The 27409-nt window shown below is 44.9% G+C and overlaps 1 protein-coding gene across 3 annotated transcripts in view; it reads left to right on the plus strand.

Moving 5' to 3' along the window:
- Positions 1-27409, plus strand: part of GLRB (glycine receptor beta) — a 159100-nt gene that overhangs the window by 65838 nt on the left and 65853 nt on the right. For all 3 annotated transcript variants that reach the window (XR_013219997.1, XM_077279400.1, XM_077279401.1), the window contains exon 4: positions 20313-20380. Coding sequence is in view for 2 of the 3 variants with exons in the window: in XM_077279400.1 (XP_077135515.1) it covers positions 20313-20380 (68 nt within the window). In the remaining variant the exon portion in view is untranslated. The remainder of the gene's footprint in view (positions 1-20312; positions 20381-27409) is intronic.

Genomic DNA, 27409 nt, shown 5'->3' on the forward strand with positions numbered 1-27409 from the left:
TCCCATATACAGAAACCTGTAGTAGTGCATGACATTCCTATTACTGTATACAGTATCTATCATGATAGTATTTCATTATATATAGTTTCAAATAAGTTTACACAAACCTAAAACTTCTAGAAACAAGTGACCAGAACCTGCGGGTGAGCTTTAGTTCCGCATATTACTACATTGGAAAGATCTCGGTGGCAGCTGCTCTTTAGTAAATGGTCAGTGACCCGACAAAGCCAATCTGTACTATCCAGTGTAGTATTCCCAGTGCGAGTTGTTTCTGCGGGTGGGCTTATGTGCTATAGTTGTGCCACTGTACCCATGTGTCTGGTTAATGATGTACAGCTGAAGAATCCGGCAGCATTTTAATACTAAAGTTGGTTACTCGTGTCCCTCATCTCTCCACTTCATGTTTTATTTAGTAATCTGTATGATCTAATATTATTGTAAAAACATCCTGAAATGATAGAAAAAATATTAGCAGCGTTAGGCTGGGGGTGCATGTGCTGCAGTGGCCGTATCAGGAACGTTTCATGCTGGGGGACTGGGGGACAGAAGGAAGCACAGCATGCAGCAGTAGTAAGGAAACTGTGACCCAACAACCCCATCATAGGAAAGGTGTCAGCCGGGCGTTCTGGGGTCTGTCACACAACTGATTGGATCTGCACAGCACCCAGATAAGTTTATTCATTCCTGTCAGACTATGGGAGGAAGAGAGAGAAGTCCGTAGCGGCCTGGCAGGAGAAGGACCTATGTATAGGACTACCGTTCATTGTTCTTGTTCTGCCATCACAGTGTTTCTCACAGTGAAGAGTGCCAGCTGGCCCTAATGGGGGTCAAGTTACATTTTACTATAGTATCTGTACTGTATCTTAAATAAATCTATACAAATAGGTCACCATGTCCATGAAAACATTATATGTATTGCACTTATCTCAAAGTGCAAGTGCAAATAACATGTGCAAGTTATTCCCCCTATATGGAGAAGGCAGTGATTATCTGATGAGCCACACAGTGCCATTAAGGTTCAGGAAGCTTATTAGTTATACTTATTAGTGCCCACATGTTGCCATAATGCATAAATGTATATCTGCTAAAGTGCAAATGCTACTAAGTTATAAAGTGCACAGTATAATTACCCAGGTGCACAATTACACTCAGGTAAAAATCCAAAGTGCTACAAGATCCCTGATAAAACTCAATTTTATTGATATCACAGTAAAAACCGATTAAAATCAGAAAAGATGCAGGATTTGAAAAAAGAACAGAGACTCATGGAAATAACTAGCGTGCCAGGAAGAGTTACCTTAAATGGTTAATTTCTGAGCTCTTGCCATAGAGTATGTTAACGCAATATAAATGGTAACAAACTATGGAAATTAAAAAATAAACAAGGTACATTAAAGTGTCTGTGTGATTATTAGAATAAGGCTATGTTCACACGATCCTTTTTTTGATCCTTTTTTTTTTCAGGTCCTGATTTGGAAAACCCGCAGTGCAAAACTGCACTGCTGATTTTCCTGCAGTTTCTTCTGCAGATTCCTCTGCGGGTTTTCAACAGCACTTTCCTATTGGTGCCTGTTGAAAACAGGAGCTGAATCCGCAGAAAGAAGTGACATGGTACTTCTTTTTTTCTGCAGGCAAATCCGCGCGGATTTGCCTGAGAAAAAAAGGATGGTGGGCACAGCGGTTTTTGTTTTCCATAGGGTAACATTGTACTGTACCCTGCACAGCAGGTTTTCCAAATCAGGACCTGAAAAAAAAAGGATCAAAAAAAGGATCGTGTGAACATGGCCTAAAGTGACGTGCAGCTTTACTCTACTCTTTAATGCAGACTCCTTCTAAATATCTTCTTTAGTTAATGTATCGAAATCAAAAATACATTTTTATGTAAGCATATTACAAAAACTTGTTGTTGTTAACCCTCAGTGCAGATTGGTAAGTGTCGGATAGGTGTCCATTAGGAAATGCCATTCCCTATAGATCAAATCAAATGCAGTGAATAAGGACATATATCTGAAACTCGTCCGTCAGACCATTTCATTTTTCAGGTGATGGTGGATTAGGTGGTTCAATGAATTTTATATGACAAAATAGACATTGGAAGTTTTATTTCTGCTGCTGGGAATTTCCTTCCTTTCTTAATGCGACCTTGTGGTTCATTCTATTGTCACAAGTGCTTTTATATACATACTAGATGGAGTCCCGATACTATCGCATCGGGAGGGTGGTGACGTTCCGATGGGGGCAGGCTTTGCAGCACTGAGAATGTCTCATCCCCAAGCGCTCACCCACCTATCCACACTCTCTTTCCACTATGTGCCGAGTTCTCCTGTTTGTGCTGTCTCCTCTGACCTGTCTCTGCCCTGTTCACTGTCTCTCCTTCCTGTGTGCTGCCTCTCTCATGTTCTGTCTTAGACCTGTGTACCCCATGTGCTCTCCCCCTTGTCTTCTCTCTCTCTCTCTCTCCTCTTCCTGTGCTGTCTTCTTTCATCATGTGTTCGCTCGTTCTTACTCCAGTAACACCCTGATCCACAGTCACATCCGGAGCGGTGTTCACAGTTCTGCTCTTTCCTTATGTCTTATACTCCAGTGACATCCTGATCTACAGTCAAATCCGGAGCTGTATTCACAGTTCTGCTCTTTCCTTATGTCTTATGTTAGTAACATCCAGATCTACAGTCACATCCGGAGCGGTGTTCACAGTTCTGCTCTTTCCTTATGTCTTATGTTAGTAACATCCAGATCTACAGTCAAATCCGGAGCTGTATTCACAGTTATGCTCTTTCCTTATGTCTTATACTCCAGTAACATCCAGATCTACAGTCACATCCGGAGCTGTGTTCACAGTTCTGCTCTTTCCTTATGTCTTATACTCCAGTAACATCCAGATCTACAGTCACATCCGGAGCTGTGTTCACAGTTCTGCCCTTTCCTTATGTTAGTAACATCCAGATCTACAGTCAAATCCGGAGCTGTATTCACAGTTATGCTCTTTCCTTATGTCTTATACTCCAGTAACATCCAGATCTACAGTCAAATCCGGAGCTGTATTCACAGTTATGCTCTTTCCTTATGTCTTATACTCCAGTAACATCCAGATCTACAGTCACATCCGGAGCTGTGTTCACAGTTTTGCTCTTTCCTTATGTCTTATGTTAGTAACATCCAGATCTACAGTCAAATCCGGAGCTGTATTCACAGTTCTGCTCTTTCCTTATGTCTTATACTCCAGTGACATCCTGATCTACAGTCAAATCCGGAGCTGTTTTCACAGTTCTGCTCTTTCCTTATGTCTTATGATAGTAACATCCAGATCTACAGTCAAATCCGGAGCTGTATTCAGTTATGCTCTTTCCTTATGTCTTATACTCCAGTAACATCCAGATCTACAGTCAAATCCGGAGCTGTGTTCACAGTTCTGCTCTTTCCTTATGTCTTATGTTAGTAACCTCCAGATCTACAGTCACATCCGGAGCTGTATTCACAGTTCTGCTCTTTCCTTATGTCTTATACTCCAGGAACATCCTGATCTACAGTCACATCCGAGCTGTATTCACTGTTCTGCTCTTTCCTTATGTTAGTAACATCCAGATCTACAGTCAAATCCGGAGTTGTATTCACAGTTCTGCTCTTTCCTTATATCTTATACTCCAGTAACATCCTGATCTACAGTCACATCCGGAGCTGTGTTCACAGTTCTGCTCTTTCCTTATGTCTTATGTTACTAACATCCAGATCTACAGTCACATCCGGAGCTGTATTCACATTTCTACTCTTTCCTTATGTCTTATACTCCAGTAACATCCTGATCTGCAGTCACATCCGGAGCTGTATTCACATTTCTACTCTTTCCTTATGTCTTATACTCCAGTAACATCCAGATCTACAGTCAAATCCGGAGCTGTATTCACAGTTCTGCTCTTTCCTTATGTCTTATGTTAGTAACATCCAGATCTACAGTCACATCCGGAGCTGTATTCACAGTTCTGCTCTTTCCTTATGTCTTATACTCCAGGAACATCCTGATCTACAGTCACATCCGGAGCTGTATTCACTGTTCTGCTCTTTCCTTATGTTAGTAACATCCAGATCTACAGTCAAATCCGGAGTTGTATTCACAGTTCTGCTCTTTCCTTGTCTTATACTCCAGTAACATCCTGATCTACAGTCACACCCAGAGCTGTGTTCACAGTTCTGCTCTCTCCTTATGTCTTATGTTAGTAACATCTAGATCTACAGTCACATCCGGAGCTGTATTCACATTTCTACTCTTTCCTTATGTCTTATACTCCAGTAACATCCTGATCTGCAGTCACATCCGGTGCTGTATTCACATTTCTACTTTCCTTATGTCTTATACTCCAGTAACATCCAGATCAACAGTCACACCCGGAGCTGTGTTCACAGTTCTGCTCTTTCGTTATGTCTTATGAATCACTCTCCCCAATATATTGTGAGCGATGCCTCATTTGCTGCAAGGGAAACGGTTCAGGGGTTCTTGCGGTGGGGGAGTCCCAGCAGCGCGGGGGTCCTGCGATGACCTGCTGGTGGTACTGCGCAAGGTGGTCGGCATACTTCCGGTGCGGAACGGTGGATTGTGGGATTCGAGGACGTCCAGTTGGAAGAGGATGACAGACAATTTAAGGTAGTTATATAAATAGATATGTTTTTAAATCTGTCGCCTATTTTGTGCCATATTTTTCCTGTTGCAAATAAACTACAGGAGACTTGAAGAACCAAAAATTGAATGCATTTCCATTGCTGACAAAATGGGGTCTTTCTTGTAATTTTGGTCCAATGCACATATACAGTATATGTATATTCAAGAAATGTGCAACTATGCATATACCATTCTAAAATCTATATGTCTGTGTATATATATCTTTGTCTTTTGACATCCTCTTAATCATGTATAGATCCTAGCAGGACATCTGTCAGCAGACGTAGCTCTTCCTCTGGAGGCCTCTGCATTATCTTGATTGACATAGTTGCGGGTTTGTTTTCTGTGGCGTTTATGTAAAACTGCTATTCCTGTCAGCTTTTCCGAGCCATGGCGGCGGTCTGCCTGTGGTTCCAGCAGCCAGACCTCATCATTGATAACCTGCAAATCAGGGGAACTTACTGGGCAGTACTTTACAATGTATTCCAGCAATCTCAAAGAATCAGAAAATGAATGTGATTGTTTTGCAGTGTATGAGTATTCAGCAAGCTCACCATGTAAATGCACATAGGAGCGCTCTGAAGGACCAGGTACCAGCTAAATTATACAGAGCAGGAATGTATTTGCTCTGCAAGTGTTCTTGATGTTACTGCGTGGGCTGAAATCCACTGACTATAATGTTCTAGTACAAAGCTAGGTTGCTGTGGTAACCAGTTTTTGCGCTACAGTAAAAGTATTTTTTTTGAGTCATACCATTTTCTGCATTGACTTATCGTTTTTGTGCCCGTGTCCTATATGATTTATATATTTTTTTTCCTTGTGCATTGACTCAAGTCTGCCAGCAGAATATCGAAGTTCATGGTTTTTGTTGTTGTTTTTTTTCCCACTACACTAGCGAGCAAAATAATGGTTTCACAAACCGAATAATAATCAAAGCTGGAAAGTTCAATAGGTTTAGTAGCGAAATAGGGTAATAAAATGTATGGTTACATAAGGGAGCTGCTTAAAGTTGTGTATGTACACCCAGTCTTTTTCAGGCGGTTTCCGGAAACCGCCTGAAAAAGCAATAACTAAACGTTCAAAATAGTGAAAATCTGCATGTCTATGTAAAAATGACTTGTGTATATATGCAGTCTGTAACTTTTGCTCTGAAGACGCTCTATACCAGTGGTTTCCAACCTGTGGTTGGGGAACCACATTTGGCTCGCGAGGCCATATTGAATGGTTCGCGGCTCTCTTCCAACTTTGTGCAATAGGACCAGAACTTGCAAACAGTTAACAGGATCTCCAGACTTTTCTGCGTAACCCGCACTGAATCCCTGAGCAGATCTGGATATGCATATACTGGCTTTTGGGAGTGGACACTGGCATAGCTAGGGCTTTTGCCGCCCGGGGCTGTTCCCGCGTTTGGCGCCCCCCCCCCCCCCATTCCCGTCACTCAACGCCGGGCACCGCCCCCTCAGCGCTGTTTACCCATGAAATCCGGCGCCTGCGCTGTGTATCGCTGTTTGGTGCAGGCGCAGAGAGCTCTGGCCGTCTGACGTCACAGCCAGGCTTGCAGACTGCGCCTGTGCGGCGAGTGCGGCCACCCACCTTGGTAATCCCAGCCCCGCAGTGTGTTATGCATTATGCACCGTGCGGGGCTGGGATTCACAAGCAGGGCGGCCGCACAAGCGCAGTGTCCAGCATTGCCCCAGTGTGTCCAGCAATCTGCCCCAGTGTCCAGCATTGCCCCCAGTGTGTCCAGCAATCTGCCCCAGTGTCCAGCATTGCCCCAGTGTGTCCAGCATTGCCCCAGTGTGTCCAGCAATCTGCCCCAGTGTCCAGCATTGCCCCAGTGTGTCCAGCATTGCCCCAGTGTGTCCAGCATTGCCCCAGTGTGTCCAGCATTGCCCCAGTGTGTCCAGCATTGCCCCAGTGTGTCCAGCATTGCCCCAGTGTGTCCAGCATTGCCCCAGTGTGTCCAGCATTGCCCCAGTGTGTCCAGCATTGCCCCAGTGTGTCCAGCATTGCCCCAGTGTGTCCAGCAATCTGCCCCAGTGTCCAGCATTGCCCCCAGTGTGTCCAGCAATCTGCCCCAGTGTCCAGCATTGCCCCCAGTGTGTCCAGCAATCTGCCCCAGTGTCCAGCATTGCCCCCAGTGTGTCCAGCAATCTGCACCAGTGTCCAGCATTGCCCCCAGTGTGTCCAGCAATCTGCCCCAGTGTCCAGCATTGCCCCCAGTGTGTCCAGCAATCTGCCCCAGTGTCCAGCATTGCCCCCAGTGTGTCCAGCAATCTGCCCCAGTGTCCAGCATTGCCCCAGTGTGTCCAGCAATCTGCCCCAGTGTCCAGCATTGCCCCCAGTGTGTCCAGCATTGCCCCCAGTGTGTCCAGCAATCTGCCCCAGTGTCCAGCATTCTGCCCCAGTGTGCAGCATTGCCCCCAGTGTGTCCAGCATTGCCCCCAGTGTGTCCAGCGATTCTGCCCCAGTGCGTCCAGCATTGCCCCCAGTGTGTCCAGCAATCTGCCCCAGTGTCCAGCATTGCCCCCAGTGTGTCCAGCAATCTGCCCCAGTGTCCAGCATTGCCCCCAGTGTGTCCAGCAATCTGCCCCAGTGTCCAGCATTGCCCCCAGTGTGTCCAGTAATCTGCCCCAGTGTGTCCAGCATTGCCCCCAGTGTGTCCAGCAATCTGCCCCAGTGTCCGGCAATCTGCCCCAGTGTCCAGCATTGCCCCAGTGTGTCCAGCAATCTGCCCCAGTGTCCAGCATTGCCCCCAGTGTGTCCAGCAATCTGCCCCAGTGTCCAGCATTGCCCCCAGTGTCCAGCAATCTGCCCCAGTGTCCAGCATTGCCCCCAGTGTGTCCAGCAATCTGCCCCAGTGTCCAGCATAGCCCCCAGTGTGTCCAGCATAGCCCCCAGTGTGTCCAGCAATCTGCCCCAGTGTCCAGCAATCTGCCCCAGTGTCCAGCATTGCCCCCAGTGTCCAGCAATCTGCCCCAGTGTGTCCAGCATTGCCCCCAGTGTGTCCAGCAATCTGCCCCAGTGTCCAGCAATCTGCCCCAGTGTCCAGCATTGCCCCCAGTGTGTCCAGCAATCTGCCCCAGTGTCCAGCATTGCCCCCAGTGTGTCCAGCAATCTGCCCCAGTGTCCAGCATTGCCCCAGTGTGTCCAGCAACCTGCCCCAGGGTTTCCACCATTGCCCCAAGACAGTGTGTCCAGCAATCTGCCCCAGTGTCCAGCATTGCCCCCCAGTGAGTCCAGCAATCTGCCCCAGTGTCCAGCATTGCCCCCAGTGTGTCCAGCATTGCCCCCAGTGTGTCCAGCAATCTGCCCCAGGGTTTCCAGCATTGCCCCAAGACAGTGTGTCCAGCAATCTGCCCCAGTGTGTCCAGCATATTACCCCCAGTGTGTCCAGCAATCTGCCCCAGTGTGTCCAGCAATCTGCCCCAGTGTGTCCAGCATATTACCCCCAGTGTGTCCAGCAATCTGCCCCAGTGTCCAGCATTGCCCCCATTGTCCAGCATTGCCCCCAGTGTGTCCAGCATTGCCCCCAGTGTGTCCAGCAATCTGCCCCAGTGTCCAGCATAGCCCCCAGTGTGTCCAGCAATCTGCCCCAGTGTCCAGCATTGCCCCCAGTGTGTCCAGCAATCTGCCCCAGTGTCCAGCAATCTGCCCCAGTGTCCAGCAATCTGCCCCAGTGTCCAGCAATCTGCCCCAGTGTGTCCAGCATTGCCCCCAGTGTGTCCAGCAATCTGCCCCAGTGTCCAGCAATCTGCCCCAGTGTCCAGCATTGCCCCTAGTGTGTCCAGCAATCTGCCCCAGTGTCCAGCATTGCCCCCAGTGTGTCCAGCAATCTGCCCCAGTGTCCAGCATTGCCCCAGTGTGTCCAGCAACCTGCCCCAGGGTTTCCACCATTGCCCCAAGACAGTATGTCCAGCAATCTGCCCCAGTGTCCAGCATTGCCCCCCAGTGAGTCCAGCAATCTGCCCCAGTGTCCAGCATTGCCCCCAGTGTGTCCAGCAATCTGCCCCAGGGTTTCCAGCATTGCCCCAAGACAGTGTGTCCAGCAATCTGCCCCAGTGTGTCCAGCATATTACCCCCAGTGTGTCCAGCAATCTGCCCCAGTGTGTCCAGCATATTACCCCCAGTGTGTCCAGCAATCTGCCCCAGTGTGTCCAGCATATTACCCCCAGTGTGTCCAGCAATCTGCCCCAGTGTCCAGCATTGCCCCCAGTGTCCAGCATTGCCCCCAGTGTGTCCAGCATTGCCCCCAGTGTGTCCAGCAATCTGCCCCAGTGTCCAGCATAGCCCCCAGTGTGTCCAGCAATCTGCCCCAGTGTCCAGCATTGCCCCCAGTGTGTCCAGCAATCTGCCCCAGTGTCCAGCAATCTGCCCCAGTGTCCAGCATTGCCCCCAGTGTCCAGCAATCTGCCCCAGTGTGTCCAGCATTGCCCCCAGTGTGTCCAGCAATCTGCCCCAGTGTCCAGCAATCTGCCCCAGTGTCCAGCATTGCCCCCAGTGTGTCCACCAATCTGCCCCAGTGTCCAGCATTGCCCCCAGTGTGTCCAGCAATCTGCCCCAGTGTCCAGCATTGCCCCAGTGTTTCCAGCAACCTGCCCCAGGGTTTCCACCATTGCCCCAAGACAGTGTGTCCAGCAATCTGCCCCAGTGTCCAGCATTGCCCCCCAGTGAGTCCAGCAATCTGCCCCAGTGTCCAGCATTGCCCCCAGTGTGTCCAGCAATCTGCCCCAGTGTCCAGCATTGCCCCAGTGTGTCCAGCAATCTGCCCCAGTGTGTCCAGCATATTACCCCCAGTGTGTCCAGCAATCTGCCCCAGTGTGTCCAGCATATTACCCCCAGTGTGTCCAGCAATCTGCCCCAGTGTGTCCAGCATATTACCCCCAGTGTGTCCAGCAATCTGCCCCAGTGTGTCCAGCATATTACCCCCAGTGTGTCTGAGTCAGACATAAAGAAAAATAAAAAAGTAAAATCCTCACCTCTCCTGTTCCCAGCGCAGGTCCGGTGCACTCAGCGTCTCTCCGGCTCTGCAACGCTCAGGACAGAGAGGCTGAGCGCGCAGTGATGACGTCATCGCACCCTCTGCCCTGAGATGTCGCAGAGTCAGAGGGCGCCGAAGACGCTGCAGCTGCCGCAGGAACCAGGAGAGGTGAGTATTAGAATGGGGGGCCCAATGCCATCGCCGGCATCGGGGGGGGGCCCTGGTCGTGGCGGCGGTCGGTGCCGCCCGAAGATTTAAAGGGCCCGCGTCTCTTTTTTTTTTTTTTTTTTTCTTCCTCCTCCTCCTCTCTGGGTCGGACCCGCCCCCGGCATTGTGCCGCCCGGGGTGGCCCGCCCCCCCCCTGCACCCCCCTTCCTACGCCACTGGGAGTGGAGATATAAATATGGTGAGCTGGAAATGGGATGATACTGCCATATATTGGGGGTGCTTAAAGGGAACCTGTCACCCCAAAAATCGTATCTGAGCTAAGCCCACCAGCATCAGGGGCTTATCTACAGCATTCTGTAATGCTGTAGATAAGCCCCCGATGTAACCTGAAAGATGAGAAATAAAGGTTATATTATACTCACCCAGGGGCCGTCCCTGTGCCGTCCGTTCTGATGGGCATCACGATCCGGGTCCAGCGCCTCCTATCTTCATTCGATGACGTCCTCTTGTCTTCTTGCAGCGGCAAGAAGACATCTTTCAGGTTACATTGGGGGCTTATCTGCAGCATTACAGAATGCTGTAGATAAGCCCCTGATGCCGGTGGGCTTAGCTCAGCTCAGATACGATTTTTGGGGTGACAGATTCCCTTTAAGCTAGATACGGTAGTGCGGTTGGAGTGCTTGATATGACAATACCAAACGGGGGTAAAGTGGGAACCCTTGGTCGCAAGTATGCTGCCTATTAGACAGGGCAGTACAGAGTTAGTGTGATTTCTGTGGGTAAATTCTTTGGCTGTCATTATACAGGTAATGGGGTGGTGGGGTTTGGGTGTCACTACTCGCAGGGCTTGATGTGGCTCGCAACCATCTGTCAGAACTGAATATGATCTTAGGATAACCCCTTCCAGAGTTTGGAAGCACCTAGTACATCATGGAAGGGAATGAGTTCCCGACCTTGGAATTACTGGGTACGTCATGGAGAAAATCCAGCACAGTGACCCGAGTCTAGAAGATCGCATTAAGGTACCTGTTGTTTCTAACAGCAGGGCATCGGGACTCATCATCATTGGGGCTTCCATTTCCTTGCCCCATCCCTGCAACTACAATCTCTGTGACTGTCTGTTCAATTCAGTGAATTTGCCTGAAACACTTTTGTTCAGCTATGATTGGTGCTGTAATAGTTGTTGTGAACTGTGTTTCGGGGCTCCCTCTTGTGGTCACTAATGGTATTGTATGAGTCATGTCTTTCTGCAGGCTTGGACTTCAGCTGTTCCATTAATCTGTGGGTGTTCCCTATTTAGTCCTCCTTAGGACTCAGTCTCTTGCCTGGTATCGATGTATTCAGTCCTATTCTGACTCCTCTGGATTCCTTGCCATCTGTCTCATGCAAGAAAAGCTAAGTCCTGTTTGCATACTTTGGATCATTTGCATTATCAGTGTTTTTTTGTCCAGCTTGCTCAAAATGTGATTTTCTAACTCGCTGGAAGCTCTAGGGTGCTGATATTCTCCCCTCACATCGTCAGTCGGTGCGGGGGTTCTTGAATATTCAGCGTGGATGTTTTTGCAGGGTTTTCTGCTGACCGCATAGTTCACTTTCTATTTTCTGCCTATCTAGATTAGTGGGCCTCACTTTGCTTAATCTAGTTCATCTCTACGTTTGTGTTTTCCTCTTACCTCACCGTTATTATTCGTTGGGGGCTTTCTACTTCTTTGGGGTTAATTTCTCTAGAGGCAAGTGAGTTCTTATTTTCCCTCTAGGGGTAGTAGTTCTCCGGCTGGCTCGAGACGTCTAGAATCAACGTAGGCACGTTCACCGGCTACTTCTAGTTGTGTGTGTTAGGATCAGGTATGCGGTTAGCCCAGTTTCCACCTCCCTAGAGCAGTTGTATGTTTTTTGCACACTGAGCCAGAATACCAGAGATCCTCTACCATTAGGATCATAACAAATAGTACCAATAATAGGCTGGAGCCTAGCAATGCCAAAGTCACCAGCCCCAGCACTGATTGGTACGATAGGACAATGACGCCGATTGTCAGAGTGCAGAGATGCAGTCTGACATCAAATAACTGCTCTGCACTTCCTCATTCCAGCTTGGGGACATTGCAGAGTAGTCACTGTGCTGTAATGTTTCCTTGTGCTGTGACTTTTTCAAGCCTGTACCGTCACTTCTGCTGGTGCTGCTGGTATTTCTGTAAAAAGAAAGCTAGACGTTCCGGATTTGTTCCTATTCCCTTTTTTTCCATACTCCCCACCCTCCCTTCTGATGCCGAGCGCTGATCAATACTTGATCACTTGATTTTTTGGCAGTTTTTTTTTTCTTGTTCCTGCATCTGGCTGCCGCCGAGCTCTGATTAGTGATGCAAATCACTGATCGGCACCCATGCTCGCTTATTTCCAGAAATTTTCATTCTCCCTTTCTATTTCCCCAACCCACCCCTTTTTTTGCACCACAGTACGGTTTTCCTGCAGCCGCTGATCAGTAACGTTGACCACTGATTGGCATCTATGCTTGCTTTTGGCCAGGACCTTTTTTGTTTTGTTTTTTATATCCTTTTTGCACCACATCAGTGCGTGTATCCTACATTCGTTGAGCGCTGGTCAGTGATGCACATCACTGATCAGTATACGAAGGTTGTTTTTTTGATAGTACTAGATTATGGACCAGAAAAATATACTGTAGCAATCAGCACCTAGTACAGTGCTTTTCATTTTTTTTTAAATTACGTCCGTTTTTTATTTTACCAAATTTTTATATTTTCTAGGATCTCACCTTCCTTTATTTTTCTGACCTCTCCTCTTCATCTAGTGATACTGGACCGCCACGCGGACGTCCCAGGACAGAAAATGAACTAGTGCCCACTGTTGATGAACCCCTGTAGACTTCACCCCCCAAAGATTGAGCCACAGATTCCTGATTTTGTGACGCAATCAGGAATCCAATTTGACACCAGCGGCCTCACAAATTGACTTTATCAAAGTCATTTTCTTTGAAGATTTTATGATCTAAAAAGAAGTGTGGAACAGTTGGTGTAGGGCTAGAAAGTACCTTTATTGAGCAAAATGGTATATCGTAGCACTACAAGCAAGAAATGTGCCCGCACTTAAATGAAAGACAAGAGTAAATGCACAAGGTAAAACATACAATAGCAGAACAACATCGGACCACTAGATAAAGAATTGAGTCTGACCATGTACCGTATATACTCTGTATAAGCAGAGATTTTCAGCACATTTCTTTTGTGCTGACAATGCCCCCCTTGGCTTATACTGCCAGAAGAAGGGGGGGGGGGGAACTGCAGGAGCCGGCGACTGTGACATCATACTCACCCTTCTCGCGTGGTCCTGCATGTCCCTGCATCTCTGTTGTCCCAGTGTCGGCAGCTCTCTTATCCTCTACTCAGCTGTCACGTGGTACCGCTCATTAAGGTAATGAATATGTACACGTCTCCACTCCTATGGGCGTGGAGCTCATATTCTCCTATATATTTCCTGTAGCAGATGGTATGCACTAAAAAAGATTAGTGCACAAAATAGAGGAATATGACACTATATAGTGTCGCAAGTGTGCAAGTAAAACATTTAGTAAACAGGCAATGGGGGATTTTCCTATGTGGTCCGTGGTCCAGGTGCGGCGCACACCCCAACACGCATTTCGGAACGCATCATTTGACACCCTGCAATTTTTGGCCCAAAACCCCACTCCTTCATTTTTCTAACTGAACCCCTGTAGATGCAGTAGAAATGAAAACGTTTTGGGACCTTTTCCTTCACATGGGGTTAGCCAGAATCTCAGTAATATTGGAGTGTTGTTTTATACAACACTCCACTATTCTTCATGGTTATGACCCATAAAGGCTTTGAGGCCATCCCAAAAAATTTGCGTTGCATAATGTCAAGGGTTTACCATGACAGAGAGGAGCCAGAAGACCGCAGCGTCGTATTTCTCCTACACTGATTAGAAGCACTTCACTTTTTTATTAAACGGTGTAGGTTTCATTTAGCAGGGCAGGGTTTAATCTGCTCAGTTGAAAGATCCTGGAAGTTTTCCTACGTTAAGGCTCTCATCTGTTCATTGTTAGTCACTTCCATCTCATATATAATCTGGGCCCTAGCTAGTGCTCATTTTCAGAGTAGCTTTTTGTTTGTGTGATATTTCCCTTTCTACTTCCACTTTGGTTTTACCCCATCTCCCACTCCCCGGTGCATTCCTTTTTACTTTGTGGGAGTATATTTCTATGTTTGGTATTTTTCGTTATCCCTGTTCGCATTACCTTGTTAGTCTAGATGGTGTATTGCGGTACACTACTACTGGCCTCTTCCCTGGGTGGGGAAATGGTAGACTGAGGACAGATTTAGGAGCTACGGCAAAGCACGTGGCCCTGGCATCATCACATACAGAAGTAATCCGGGGAACAGGGCGAGCTAGGGCGCCCCTAGCGTTATCGACAGAGAAGGAGCCCTTGGTCCTGGGACACCCAACAAGAGTCATAACAGATAATGCACGGTGTTCTCTCCAAGATGACCCTAGCTTTACCAACTTTTTAAAGTTCAGCAGGTCATTTATCACTTCAGGTTTGCTGAGGTGTACGCTTCCCAAAGAGACATTTATGTAGATGCGACCCAAATACATTTTATATAAAATTCACATACCAGGAATTCACTAGATCAGTTCTAATATACACTGTGTGCAGAATTTTTAGGCAAGTTGTATTTTGATCACATGATACTTTTTATAAATGTTGTCCTACTCCAAGCTGTTGAGGCTTGAGAGCCAACTACCAATTAAGTAAATCAGGTGATGTGCATCTCTGTAATGAGGAGGGGTGTTGTCTAATGACATCAAAACCCTATATAAGATGTGCTTAATTATTAGGCAACTTCCTTTCCTTTGGCAAAATGGGTCAGAAGAGATTTGATGGGCTCTGAAAAGTCCAAAATTGTGAGATGTTTTGCAGAGGGATGCAGCAGTCTTGAAATTGACAAACTTTTGAAGCGTGATCACCAAACAATCAAGTGTTTCATGGCAAATAGCCAACAGGGTCGCAAGAAGCGTGATGGCCAAAAAAGGCGCAAAATAACTGCCCATGAATTGAGGAAAATCAAGCGTGAAGCTGCCAAGATGCTATTTGCCACCAGTTTTGCCATATTTCAGAGCTGCAGCGTTACTGGAGTAACAAAAAGCACAAGGTGTGCGATACTCAGGGACATGGCCAAGATAAGGAAGGCTGAAAAACGTCCACCTTAAATATTTTTCCACCTTTGAACAAGAAACATAAGATAAAACGTCAAGACTGGGCCAAGAAATATCTTAAGACTGACTTTTCAAAGGTTTTATGGACTGATGAAATGAGTGACTCTTGATGGGCCAGAGGCTAGATCAGTAAAGGGCAGAGAGCTCCACTCCGACTCAGACACCAGCAAGGTGGAGTTGGGGTAGTGGTATGGGCTGGTATCATCAAAGATGAACTTGTGGGACCTTTTCGGGTTGAGGATGGAGTGAAGCTCAACTCCCATACCTACTGCCAGTTTCTGGAAGACAACTTCTTCAAGCAGTGGTACAGGAAGAAGTCAGTATCTTTCAACAAAAATCTGATTTTCATACAGGACAATGCTCCATCACATGCCTCCAACTACTCCACAGCGTGGCTGGCCAGTAAAGGTCTCAAAGAAGAAAAAATAATGACATGGCCCCTGTTATGACCCCAATGGCAGAGGGTCTCAAAAGTACATACCAAGTCTGCAAATACAAAAAACCAGCTCATAGGGCAGTGGTAACTGGGCTGACCGTATATCTAATCCTAGCACCACAAATAGCAGCAGCCGTGGAACGTGCCTACGTTGGTTCTAGACGTCTCGCGCCAGCCGGAGAACTAACTAACCTTAGAAGGGAAAAGATAGACCTTTCTTGCCTCCAGAGAAAAGACCCCAAAAGTTGGATACAAGCCCCCAACAAATAATAACGGTGAGGTAAGGAGAAAAGACAAACGTAAGAATGAACTAGATATTTAGCAAAGAGAGGCCCACTGACTAATAGCAGAATATAGTAAGATGACTTATACGGTCAGCAAAAACCCTATCAAAATTTCCACGCTGGATATTCAAGAACCCCCGAACCGTCTAACGGCCCGGGGGGAGAACACCAGCCCCCTAGAGCTTCCAGCAAAATCAGGAATCACATTAGTACAAGCTGGACAAAAAATTAGAGCAATGCAAATAACCAAAAAACAAAGAAGCAAGACTTAGCTTAATTTGCAAGAACCAGGACCAGCAGACCGGAGCAAACAGAAAGAAACTGATTACAACGATGCCAGGCACTGGACTGAGAATCCAGGAAGTTTATATAGCAACACCCCTGGACTAACGACCCAGGTGGGTGCCAAACTGAGGAAAGACAATCCCAGAGTCATATCACTAGTGACCACAAGAGGGAGCCAAAAAAGTCTAATTCACAACAGGCCCCCTTGTTCATCTGATCTGAACCCCATAGAGAACCTGTGGTCCCTCGTAAAATGTGAGATCTACAGAGAGGGAAAATGGTACACCTCTCGGAACAGTGTCTGGGTGGCTTTGGTGGCTGCTGCACGCAATGTTGATTGTAAACAGATCAAGCAACTGACAGAATCTATGGATGGAAGGCTGTTGAGTGTCATCATAAAGAAAGGTGCCTATATTGGTCACTATTTTTTGGGGGTTTTATTTCTAACTTTGGTGCAGTTATATTGGTTTACCTGGTGAAAATAAACAAGTGAGATGGGAATACATTGGTTTTTATTAAGTTGCCTAATAATTCTGCACAGTAATAGTTACCTGCACAAACAGATATCCTCCTAAGATAGCCAAATCTAAAAAAAAAAACCCACTCCAACTTCCAAAAATATTAAGCTTTGATATTTATCAGTTTTTTGGGTTTATTGCGAACATAGTTGTTGTTCAATAATAAAAATAATCCTCTAAAATACAACTTGCCTAATAATTCTGCACACAGTGTAGGGTCCCTTGTGAGGGGTCCACTGTTTTGGCACATCAAGGGCTCTCCAAATGCAACATTACACCCGCAGACCATTCCACCAAAGTCAGCATTCCAAAACATCACTCCATCCTTTCTGAACACTGCTGTGCACCCAAACGGTAGTGTTCCCCCCACATATTGGGTATCTGTGTACTGAGGAGAAATTGCACAACGCATTTTTGGGTCCATTTTCTCATGTTACCACTGGGAAAATTAAAAAAAAAATTGGAGCTAAAAACATTTTTGTGGGAATTTTTATTTTTTTTTACATTATAAATTTCTTTGAAACACACCACATCTAGATAAATTCCTTGAGTGGCCTAGTTTCTAAAATGGGGTCACTTGTAGGGGGTTTCCACTTTTTAGGCACAACAGGGGATCTCCAAATGCGACATGGCATCCCCTTTCAATTACAGCCATTTTTGCTTTCAAAAAGTCAGACGGTACAGCATTCCCTCCGAGCCCTGCCATGCACTCAAACAGTAGTTTTCCCTCACAAACGGGGTATTGGCATACTCAAGAGAAATTCCACAGCAAAATGTTGGGGTCCATGCTCTCCTGTTTCCCCTGTGAAGCAGTTGAAGGGTTAGCAAACTCCTTGAATGTGGTTTTGCGGGGTGCAGTTTTCAGAATGGTGTCACTCTTGGGTATTTTCTGTCATATAGGCCCCTGAAAGTCACTTCAAATGTGATGTGGTTCCTTAAAAAAAATAAAGTTTTGTAAATTTTTTGGGAAGAATGTAAAAATTGCTGATCAACTTTTCACCATTCTATCTTGCTAACAATAACAAAAAAAAATGTTTCCAAAATTGAGCTTATGTAAAGTATACATGTGGGAAATGTTTTGTGTGACATAACTCTGGTTTATGGGCATAAAAATAAAAAGTTTGAAAATTGCAAAATTTTATCCAAATTTCTGTTTTTGTTTTTTTTTTCACAAATAAACGCAAGTCATATCAAACACATTTTACCAGAATCACGAAGTACAATGTGTCACGAAAATACAGAATCAGTGTGATCCGTTGAAGTGTTTTATTACAAAATATAGTGATACTGGTCTGAATTGTAAAATTTTGCCTGGTCATGAAGGTGAAAAGCGGCTTGGGGGGGTAAAGTGGTTAAAAGTTGGGGACCACTGCTCTATACTTTTTAATAGAAGTCAATGTGATGTCTCAAAAGACGCCTTTTTGAGCTTTTTTTTTTCCTGGAAAACGTCTGTTAGTGGTTTCTTTATTACTGAATGGCGTAAATATTGACTGGAAACTGCGAGTAAATAGATGCTACAAAAATGTTGTAAAATGTGGGGGAGGGAACCTCGATGGAGGCACCTTGCTTAAAATGACATTGGGAGCACTTAACCTTATACTAGCCTGTCTTGGGGCAGTATAGAATGGAGGAGATGGCAAGCTGGGGATATACAGTATAATTTTAATGCATAAAGCTGGTGAGTCCTGCTTTCTCCCATCCATAGACTACAGTTGTGGCCAAAAGTATTGACACCCTTGCAATTCTGTCAGATAATACTCAGTTTCTTCCTGAAAATGATTGCAAACACAAATTCTTTGTTATTATTATCTTCATTTAATTTGTCTTAAATGAAAAAACACAAAAAGAATTGTCCTAAAGCCAAATTGGATATAATTCCACACCAAACATAAAAAAGGGGGTGGACAAAAGTATTGGCACTGTTCGAAAAATCATGTGATGCTTCTCTAATTTGTGTAATTAACAGCACCTGTAACTTACCTGTGGCACCTATCAGGTGTTGGCAATAACTAAATCACACTTGCAGCCAGTTGACATGGATTAAAGTTGACTCAACCTCTGTCCTGTGTCCTTGTGTGTACCACATTGAGCATGGAGAAAAGAAAGAAGACCAAAGAACTGTCTGAGGACTTAAGAAACCAAATTGTGAGGAAGCATGAGCAATCTCAAGGCTACAAGTCCATCTCCAAAGACCTGAATGTCCCTGTGTCTACCGTGCGCAGTGTCATCAAGAAGTTTAAAGCCCATGACACTGTGGCTAACCTCCCTAGATGTGGACGTAAAAGAAAAATGAACAAGAGATTTCAACGCAAGATTGTGCGGATGTTGGATAAAGAACCTCGACTAACATCCAAACAAGTTCAAGCTGCCCTGCAGTCCAAGGGTACAACAGTGTCAACCCGTACTATCCGTCGGCATCTGAATGAAATGGGACTGTATGGTAGGAGACCCAGGAAGACCCCACTTCTTACCCCGAGACATAAAAAAGCCAGGCTGGAGTTTGCCAAAACTTACCTGAAGAAGCCTAAAACATTTTGGAAGAATGTTCTCTGGTCAGATGAGACAAAAGTAGAGATTTTTGGGCAAAGGCATCAACATAGAGTTTACAGGAGAAAAAAAGAGGCATTCAAAGAAAAGAACACGGTCCCTACAGTCAAACATGGCGGAGGTTCCCTGATGTTTTGGGGTTGCTTTGCTGCCTCTGGCACTGGACTGCTTGACCGTGTGCATGGCATTATGAAGTCTGATGACTACCAACAAATTTTGCAGCATAATGTAGGGCCCAGTGTGAGAAAGCTGGGTCTCCCTCAAAGGTCATGGGTCTTCCAGCAGGACAATGACCCAAAACACACTTCAAAAAGCACTAGAAAATGGTTTGAGAGAAAGCACTGGAGACTTCTAAGGTGACCAGTAATGAGTCCAGACCTGAATCCCATAGAACACCTGTGGAGAGATCTAAAAATGGCAGTTTGGAGAAGGCACCCTTCAAATATCAGGGACCTGGAGCAGTTTGCCAAAGAAGAATGGTCTAAAATTCCAGCAGAGCATTGTAAGAAACTCACTGATGTTACCGGAAGCGGTTGGTCGCAGTTATTTTGGCTAAAGGTTGTGCAACCAAGTATTAAGCTGAGGGTGCCAATACTTTTGTCTGGCCCATTTTTGGAGTTTTGTGTGAAATGATCAATGTTTTACTTTTTGCTTCATTCTCTTTTTTGTGTTTTTTCATTTTAGACAAATTAAATGAAGATAATAATACCAAAGAATTTGTGATTGCAAATCATTTTCTGAAAGAAACTGAGTATTATCTGACAGAATTGCAGGGGTGTCAATACTTTTGGCCACAACTGTAAATGACCTTGAAAAAACATACAAAAAAAGCCCTGCATACTCCGGTGAGCTGGGTGAATAGAATAAAAGCAAGCCCTGGCCCTGGATATTTTTGACCTGGTGGCAGGTCCTCTTTAGAACATCAGTCTTCATGATTAGTCCCTGTTTCCCAGTACCTTGAACCCATGCCTCGCCAGCCTCTAGCTGCCTCTCTGACGCTGGGTTACTCCCATTGTTCATTTCCTGTGGAATGTATTCCTGCGCTGTACCTATGTGTTACTTATTTTATGTCCTTTGGTGACCACATAGGATTATCAAGAAATAAATATGAAATGTTACTTGGAAGAGGGAATGATGTCATGTTTGTCTTTGTGAGTCGTTCTTTAAAACGTTTTTCTTTACTTGTAGGTATTCCAGTCGATGTTGTAGTCAACATATTTATTAACAGCTTTGGATCTATCCAAGAAACAACTATGGTATGTAATGAATTATGCTGCATGTTTTGACTAGGATGCCATCATTTCTGTTTCATAAAAAGATGATCTGCAACACTCAAAATGTGATGCAAAAGAAGAAAGGTGTCTGTAGACCCAGGTGTATGCAATGTTTCATCCATTACTGGTCTCTGCCAAGGCGGCTTTTTTTCCATTCATAAAGCGGCATGAGGAATTATTATTCAGCTGGATGAGTTGTATTTTTAGTTTTCTCCATTTTAAAGTACACTTAAAAAACCAGTGGACACACAGCCTTCTAGTCTGTTATTCTATCAACCTGACAGTTGTGTTCTCCAAATTGAACAGAAGAGTTTTTACAACTCCATCCAGGGTACCAACTGAAGAATGTGGCTTTAGAAACAGCCGAGGGTGCATGTTTACCCCAAATTGGTGCCTAGAAAAGTTTTTTTTTTTTTTTTTTTTTTTTTTGTGGCATTCTGCAAAATACAGGTCCTTTGTATAACTGTCAGAAGAGAAGTGATTTATAGTTCTCAGAATATGATGATGCAAAAAAAAATGATTTGTAAGTGCAAAAGTAACAAGTGATAGTTACAACATTCTGGTATCACTGAATTCCTACTGCACTGAAGTTAGTTTTCTCATCATAATCATGTGATTTAGATGAAAACCCTGACATAAGTGGTCAAGAAAAACCGATCCTTAAGAGATCAAAAAATGTTGTGTGTCCTAAATTGGTAGCAATAATAACTTCAACTCGTTCAGCAAAAAAGCATGTCTGTTCTCTGGTCCATAATCTGTCAATTGGAAAATGGGGAATTTCCACATTATTGGTAGCGCAAAAGCTCTTGGAAATGCGACCTGGAACCTTCGGAGCTCTGCAAATGTTCCAGTAAAATCTACACCCAAATAGCGCTCTTTTACTTCCGAGCCTTGCCGTGTTTCCATACTTTCAAAATAGAAAACAACATTTCCCCCCACTAAAATGTGTATGTTTTTTTATTTACACAGTCCAGTGTTATAAAATTCTAACACCTTTTATACCAGCGATATACCTTTTGTCATCAAAATGCTCACTGCACCCAATAGATGAATTCCTTGAGAAGTCTAATTTCCAAAATAGGGTCACTTAAACTAAACTAAATGGCACACCTTCTCTTTCAAACCCTGCCAAGTGCCCAAACAGTGGTTTCTGATTACATGGGGTATTGCATGCTCTGGAGACATTGCACAACAAACTGTAAGTCCCATTTTCTCTCATTGACTCTTGTGAAAATGAAAGCGTTGGAGCTAAAAATATTTAAGTGAAGAATTTTTTTTTTTTCAGCCGAATGTTAAAAAAATTCAGAGAGACATCAGTATTGTCAAAATGTTCACTACACTTGTTCATAAATTACTTGATGGGTGTAGTGTACCAGATGGTGTCTCTTGTGTGTGGGGAGGTTCTGCTGTTTTGACACTCTCGGGACTCTACAAATGTTACACGAGCTCCGCAATCTATTAGTCAAATTTGTAAAAATCAATTAACGCTATTTCCTTTACAAGCCCTGCCATGTGCTTAAAGAAGCACTCCCATGAAAGGTTTCATCCAAATTTTTATTGCAGTCACATTATATTATATAGCACTGTGTACTTACAATTGCTGATTTTGCCTTTCTACCCAGATAATTCCTCAAGTTTTTCCATTAAGTCTATGACATCACGTGATTAACAACAGACTAGCTGAATCCTTCTAAGCTCTATGCAGAAACAGGAGGTATTTTCCCTGCATGAGTCGCTGCAAAAAGTCCGTGGCAGGGGGAGGAGGGAGGATCTGGGTCAGGAGTTGAATAGACGGATTCAATTCATTCAGGGAAGAGACTTCCTGTTTCTACATGGAGAAAGCAGAAAAAGTATTATCTGGGTAGAAAGGCAAAATGAGCAACTGTTAATACACAGTGCCAAATAATATAATGATTGCAAACATATTAAGAGGATAAAAACTCTGATTGGAGGGCCTCTTTAAATAGTACTTTTTTTACCACATATTGGGTATTTCTGATAGGAGAAATCGCATAACAAGTTGGTCTCTGCTTTTTTACTGTAGCCCCTTGTCAAAATGAAAAATTTGAGCTCGATGTTAATCTAAACTTCTATAATATAAAAGGAAATACTAGTATCTTAGACTTCTTAAATAAATAAACTCACTTGTAGGTCATGACATAATTAGGGAAAAAAGTTTAACAATTTTGACTGTAGCGGCTGAAACTTTAGTCTGACATGATGTACGTTCAGGAGCTGGGAACGGTCTAAAGCAGATGTCACCGTATAAAGATTCCAGAAATGATATTGCAAGCAGCTTGAAGTTTACTGTTGACACCAAGGACAGATTTCCCATTTCTAAACCATTGCAGATATTCATTATGTAGCACATGGCAGCCAGTAAAACCTTGCTGTTGTATTTTTAAAGTTCTGGCCTAGAACGATAAAAGTGTGTTTTCAGGATTGATAAATGTTTTCGGCACAGAATCCTACAATTGCACTCCCTATTACTAGGTGCACTTTTAGCAGGGCATATTTGCAATCTAATGTCACCTGGCTACAATTTCAGAATGGAGTCAGGTAAGAGCCACACATGGGATATCAGGATTTATTTTAAGAAACCAAAATTGCTCTTTATACACAGATAAAAAACACAAGAGATTTTTTGTATATATATCTCTTTTGAGAAAGGATTTGCTTTATCCGAAACGTTGCCACGCCACAGGGCATTAAGGTCCTCTTTTTCACATCTTTTTGTGCTGTTTCCCTTTTTAATATAAATATATATATAAAAAAAGTGTGTGTATATGTATATATATGTATATATGTATAATCTCGTATATACTCGAGTATAAGCCGATCCCAAATATAAGCCGACCCCCCCCCCTAATTTTGCCACAGAAAACTGGGAAAACTTAATGACTCGAGTATAAGCCTAGGGTGGAAAATGCAGCAGCTACCGGTAAATGTCTAAAGTAAAAATAGAAACCAATAAAAGTAAATTAATTGAGACATCAGTAGGTTGTGTTTTTGAATATCCATATTGAATCAGGAGCCCCATATAATGCTCCATAAAGTTTATGATGGCCCCATAAGATGCTCCATATTAAAATATGCCCCATATAATGCTGCACAAAGGTCAATAATGGTCCCATAAGATGCTCCATAGAGATATTTGCCCCATATAATGCTGCACAAATGTTGATTATGGCCCCATAAGATGCTCCATAGACACATTTGCCCAGTATAATGCTGCACAAATGTTGATTATGGTCCCATAAGATGTTCCATAAAGATATTTGCCCCATATAGTGCTCCACAAACGTTGATTATGGCCCCATAAGATGCTCCATACAGACACTTGCCCCATATAGTGCTGCACAAACGTTGATTATGGCCCCATACAGACACTTGCCCCATATAGTGCTGCACAAACGTTGATTATGGCCCCATAAGATGCTCCATACAGACACTTGCCCCATATAGTGCTGCACAAACGTTGATTATGGCCCCATACAGACACTTGCCCCATATAGTGCTGCACAAACGTTGATTATGGCCCCATACAGACACTTGCCCCATATAATGCTGCACAAACATTGATTATGGCCCCATAAGATGCTCCATACAGACACTTGCCCCATTTGCTGTTGCTGCGATAAGAAAAAAAAAATCACATACTCGCCTCTTCGTCGCTCAGGCCCCCAGCACTTTCAATATTCACCTGACTTCGTTCCGGCGCCGCTCCATCTTCAGCGTCTTCTGCACTGACGTTCAGGCAAAGGGCGTGCGCTAACCACGTCACCGCACCCTCTAAGTTGAGCGACACTGCAGAAGACCCTGAAGACACGGGGAGCAGGTGAATATCGCGCAGCGCAGCGCTCCCCATTATACTCACCTGCTCCTGGCACGGTGCAGTCCCTGCTTCCCCAGCGCAGCATCTTCTTCCTGTATTGAGCGGTCACCGTTACCGCTTATTGCAGTAATGAATATGGGGCTCCACTCCTATGGGAGGTGGAACAGCATATTCATTACTGTAATGAGAGGTACCATGTGACCGCTCAGTACAGGAAGAAGCTGGGGCGCCAGGGAACCAGGGACCTGCAGGGACTGCGCCAGGAGCAGGTGAGTATAATTAGACAGCTCCGCTCCCCCTCCCCTGCCGACCCCTGGGTGTGACTCGAGTATAAGCCGAGAGGGGGACTTTCAGCCCCCAAAAATGGGCTGAAAATCTCGGCTTATACTCGAGTATATACGGTGTATACTTAACAAAAAAAAGTGTGAAACAACTGAAATTATGTCTTATATTCTAGGTTCTTAAAAGTAGCCACCTTTTGCTTTGATGACTGCTTTGCACACTCTTGGCATTCTCTTGATGAGCTTCAAGAGGTAGTCACCGGGAATGGTCTTCCAACAATCTTGATGGAGTTCCCAGAGATGCTTAGCACTTGTTGGCCCTTTTGCCTTCACTCTGCGGTCCAGCTCACCCCAAACCATCTCGATTGGGTTCAGGTCTGGTGACTGTGGAGGCCACGTCATTTGGCGCAGCACCGTATCACTCTCCTTCTTGGTCAAATAGCCCTTACACAGCCTGGAGGTGTGTTTGGGGTCATTGTCCTGTTGAAAAATAAATGATGGTCCAACTAAACGCAAACCAGATGGAATAGCATGCCGCTGCAAGATGCTGTGGTAGCCATGCTGGTTCAGTATGCCTTCAATTTTGAATAAATCCCCAACAGTGTCACCAGCAAAGCACCCCCACACCATCACACCTCCTCCTCCATGCTTCACAGTGGGAACCAGCCATGTAGAGTCCATCCGTTCACCTTTTCTGCATCGCACAAAGACACGGTGGTTGGAACCAAAGATCTCAAATTTGGACTCATCGGACCAAAGCACAGATTTCTGCTCTCACTTCTTCCGGGTGCCAGTTTCTCCCAAAGGAGAAGGGAGGGGATAATTATTGGCTGCTGGGTTGACGTGACATAATAGAACATCCGTGTTTCAAATGTTCGAACAGCCGCAAGACATGCATCCACGGTGTTTCGAGCATCCCGAAGATATTCTATTAATGCACAAGCGTGTTATCTCATCACTATTTATAACCTTATTAAAGGGGTTTTCAGGACTTGTCAGACTTTTGCGGTTATTCTATATGACTGCAAACTACTGAATTGTAAGAGCGTGCAATGTGCACACTGTCACAATTCCCCTGTATTCACAGTGCTACTGGGCAGTTACTTAACCACAAGTATGTGATCTGCATACTAGTACATGCCGACTAGATTCTCATCCACTTTTCTCAATACTCAATTGGAGAAACTGCTGAGAATACAGGAAAAATGTGACTGCAGGTTACCGAATCGTGACAGTGTGTAAGGCATACTGTCACGACACAGCTGTCAAGTGACCTGGGACCAGGGGCTCCTTTTCTGACCCTAACACTAGGGGGCTCCCTAGCTCGCCCTGTTTCCCAAGATGCTTCAGATGATGAAGACGCCGATGCCTCTGCCCTTGCCTTATCTCCTAAATTAGCCTACCATCTGTGTGCCACGTGAACAGCCCGAACTAGTCTGATGGCATGAACGTCAGATGCTGGTACCTACATCCTCTCCTCAGGACCATACCCTTTCCAATGTACAAGAAACTGAATCGACCTACGAACAAGACGAGAATCCAAGACCTTTGCTATCTGGAACTCCAGATTACCATCGATAATGACAGGAGAAGGTGGTAGAGGCGATGGTACTGTATTGTGAATCCTAAAAGTAGATGGTAAAGCAAGGCAAAATGATACCAGATTGATGATGGCTAAGATCTTTATAAGGACCGATAAACTTGGGACACAGTTTCCAAGATGGAACCTTCAGCTTAATGTTCTTCGAAGACAGCATCACCAAGTCACCAACACACAGGTCCGGACCCATCAAACGTCTCCGGCCACACACTCTTATATTTGGAACCCATCTTTCTCAAATTATTAGTAACCCCCTGCCAGATGGTAGAAATGCAAGATGAAAACCGTTCTTCTTCTGGTAATCCAGAAGGATGATTACCATTGAAAGAACTAAACTGAGGATAGAACCCATATGCCCCGAAAAACGGGGACTTACCGGTTGATTCCTCACAATGAATATTGATAGCAAATTCAGCCAATGGTAAGTACATAACCCAGTCCTCCTGATTCTCAGACACCATTCATCTGAGATATGTCTTTAAATTCTGGTTGACCCATTCAGTCTGCCCGTTAGACTGTGGGTGAAAAGTAAAAGCAATAGATAAATGGATTCCCAGATGGGTGCAAAATGCCCTCCAAAACTTGGAGACAAAATGCACCACTCAATCAGAAACAATATCGGTTGGAATCCCATGCAGTCTAATTATTTCCCTGATGAAAATTTGCGCCAATGTTTTGGTGTTGGGAAAAGCAATAAAATGAGACCTTTTACAGAATCTGTCCACCACCACCAGAATTGCAGTGTTCCCTGCTGACACAGGTAGGTCCATGATAAAATCAACCGACAAATTAGTCCAAGGTCTGCTGGGAATCTCCAATGCTTGGAGAGTCCCCGAAAGATGAGTATGAGGGGTCTTAGAACGCGCACAGACACTGCAAGCTGCTACATACTCCCAGACATCCTTATGAGAACCTGGCCACCAAAAACACAGAGTAAGCAAATCCGCGGTGGCTGTTTTCCCAGGATCTCCAGCAATCACAGTATCATGATGTTCACGGAGGACTGTAAGTCGGAGATTGACTGGAACGAACAGTTTACCAAGTGGACAGGCAGCAGGGGCTTCCCCCTGAACGTCAACAACCTCTCTTTCCAGATCGGAGCATATAGACTCCATCACCACCCCTTTCTGAAAAATAGTTACTAGTTTGCACTTCTCTCCTCCCCCCAGGAAAGCAACCGGGCTAGGCATCTGCCTTATCACTCTTGTTCCCTGGCCTATAGGTAACAAAAAAGTTAAAGGGAACCTATCACCCCGTTTTTTAAAGATTAGATAAAAATAGTGTGAAATAGGGGC

This window comes from Ranitomeya variabilis, chromosome 1 (genome assembly GCF_051348905.1).
Source record: "Ranitomeya variabilis isolate aRanVar5 chromosome 1, aRanVar5.hap1, whole genome shotgun sequence".
In the NCBI taxonomy this organism is placed as follows: Eukaryota; Metazoa; Chordata; class Amphibia; order Anura; family Dendrobatidae; genus Ranitomeya; species Ranitomeya variabilis.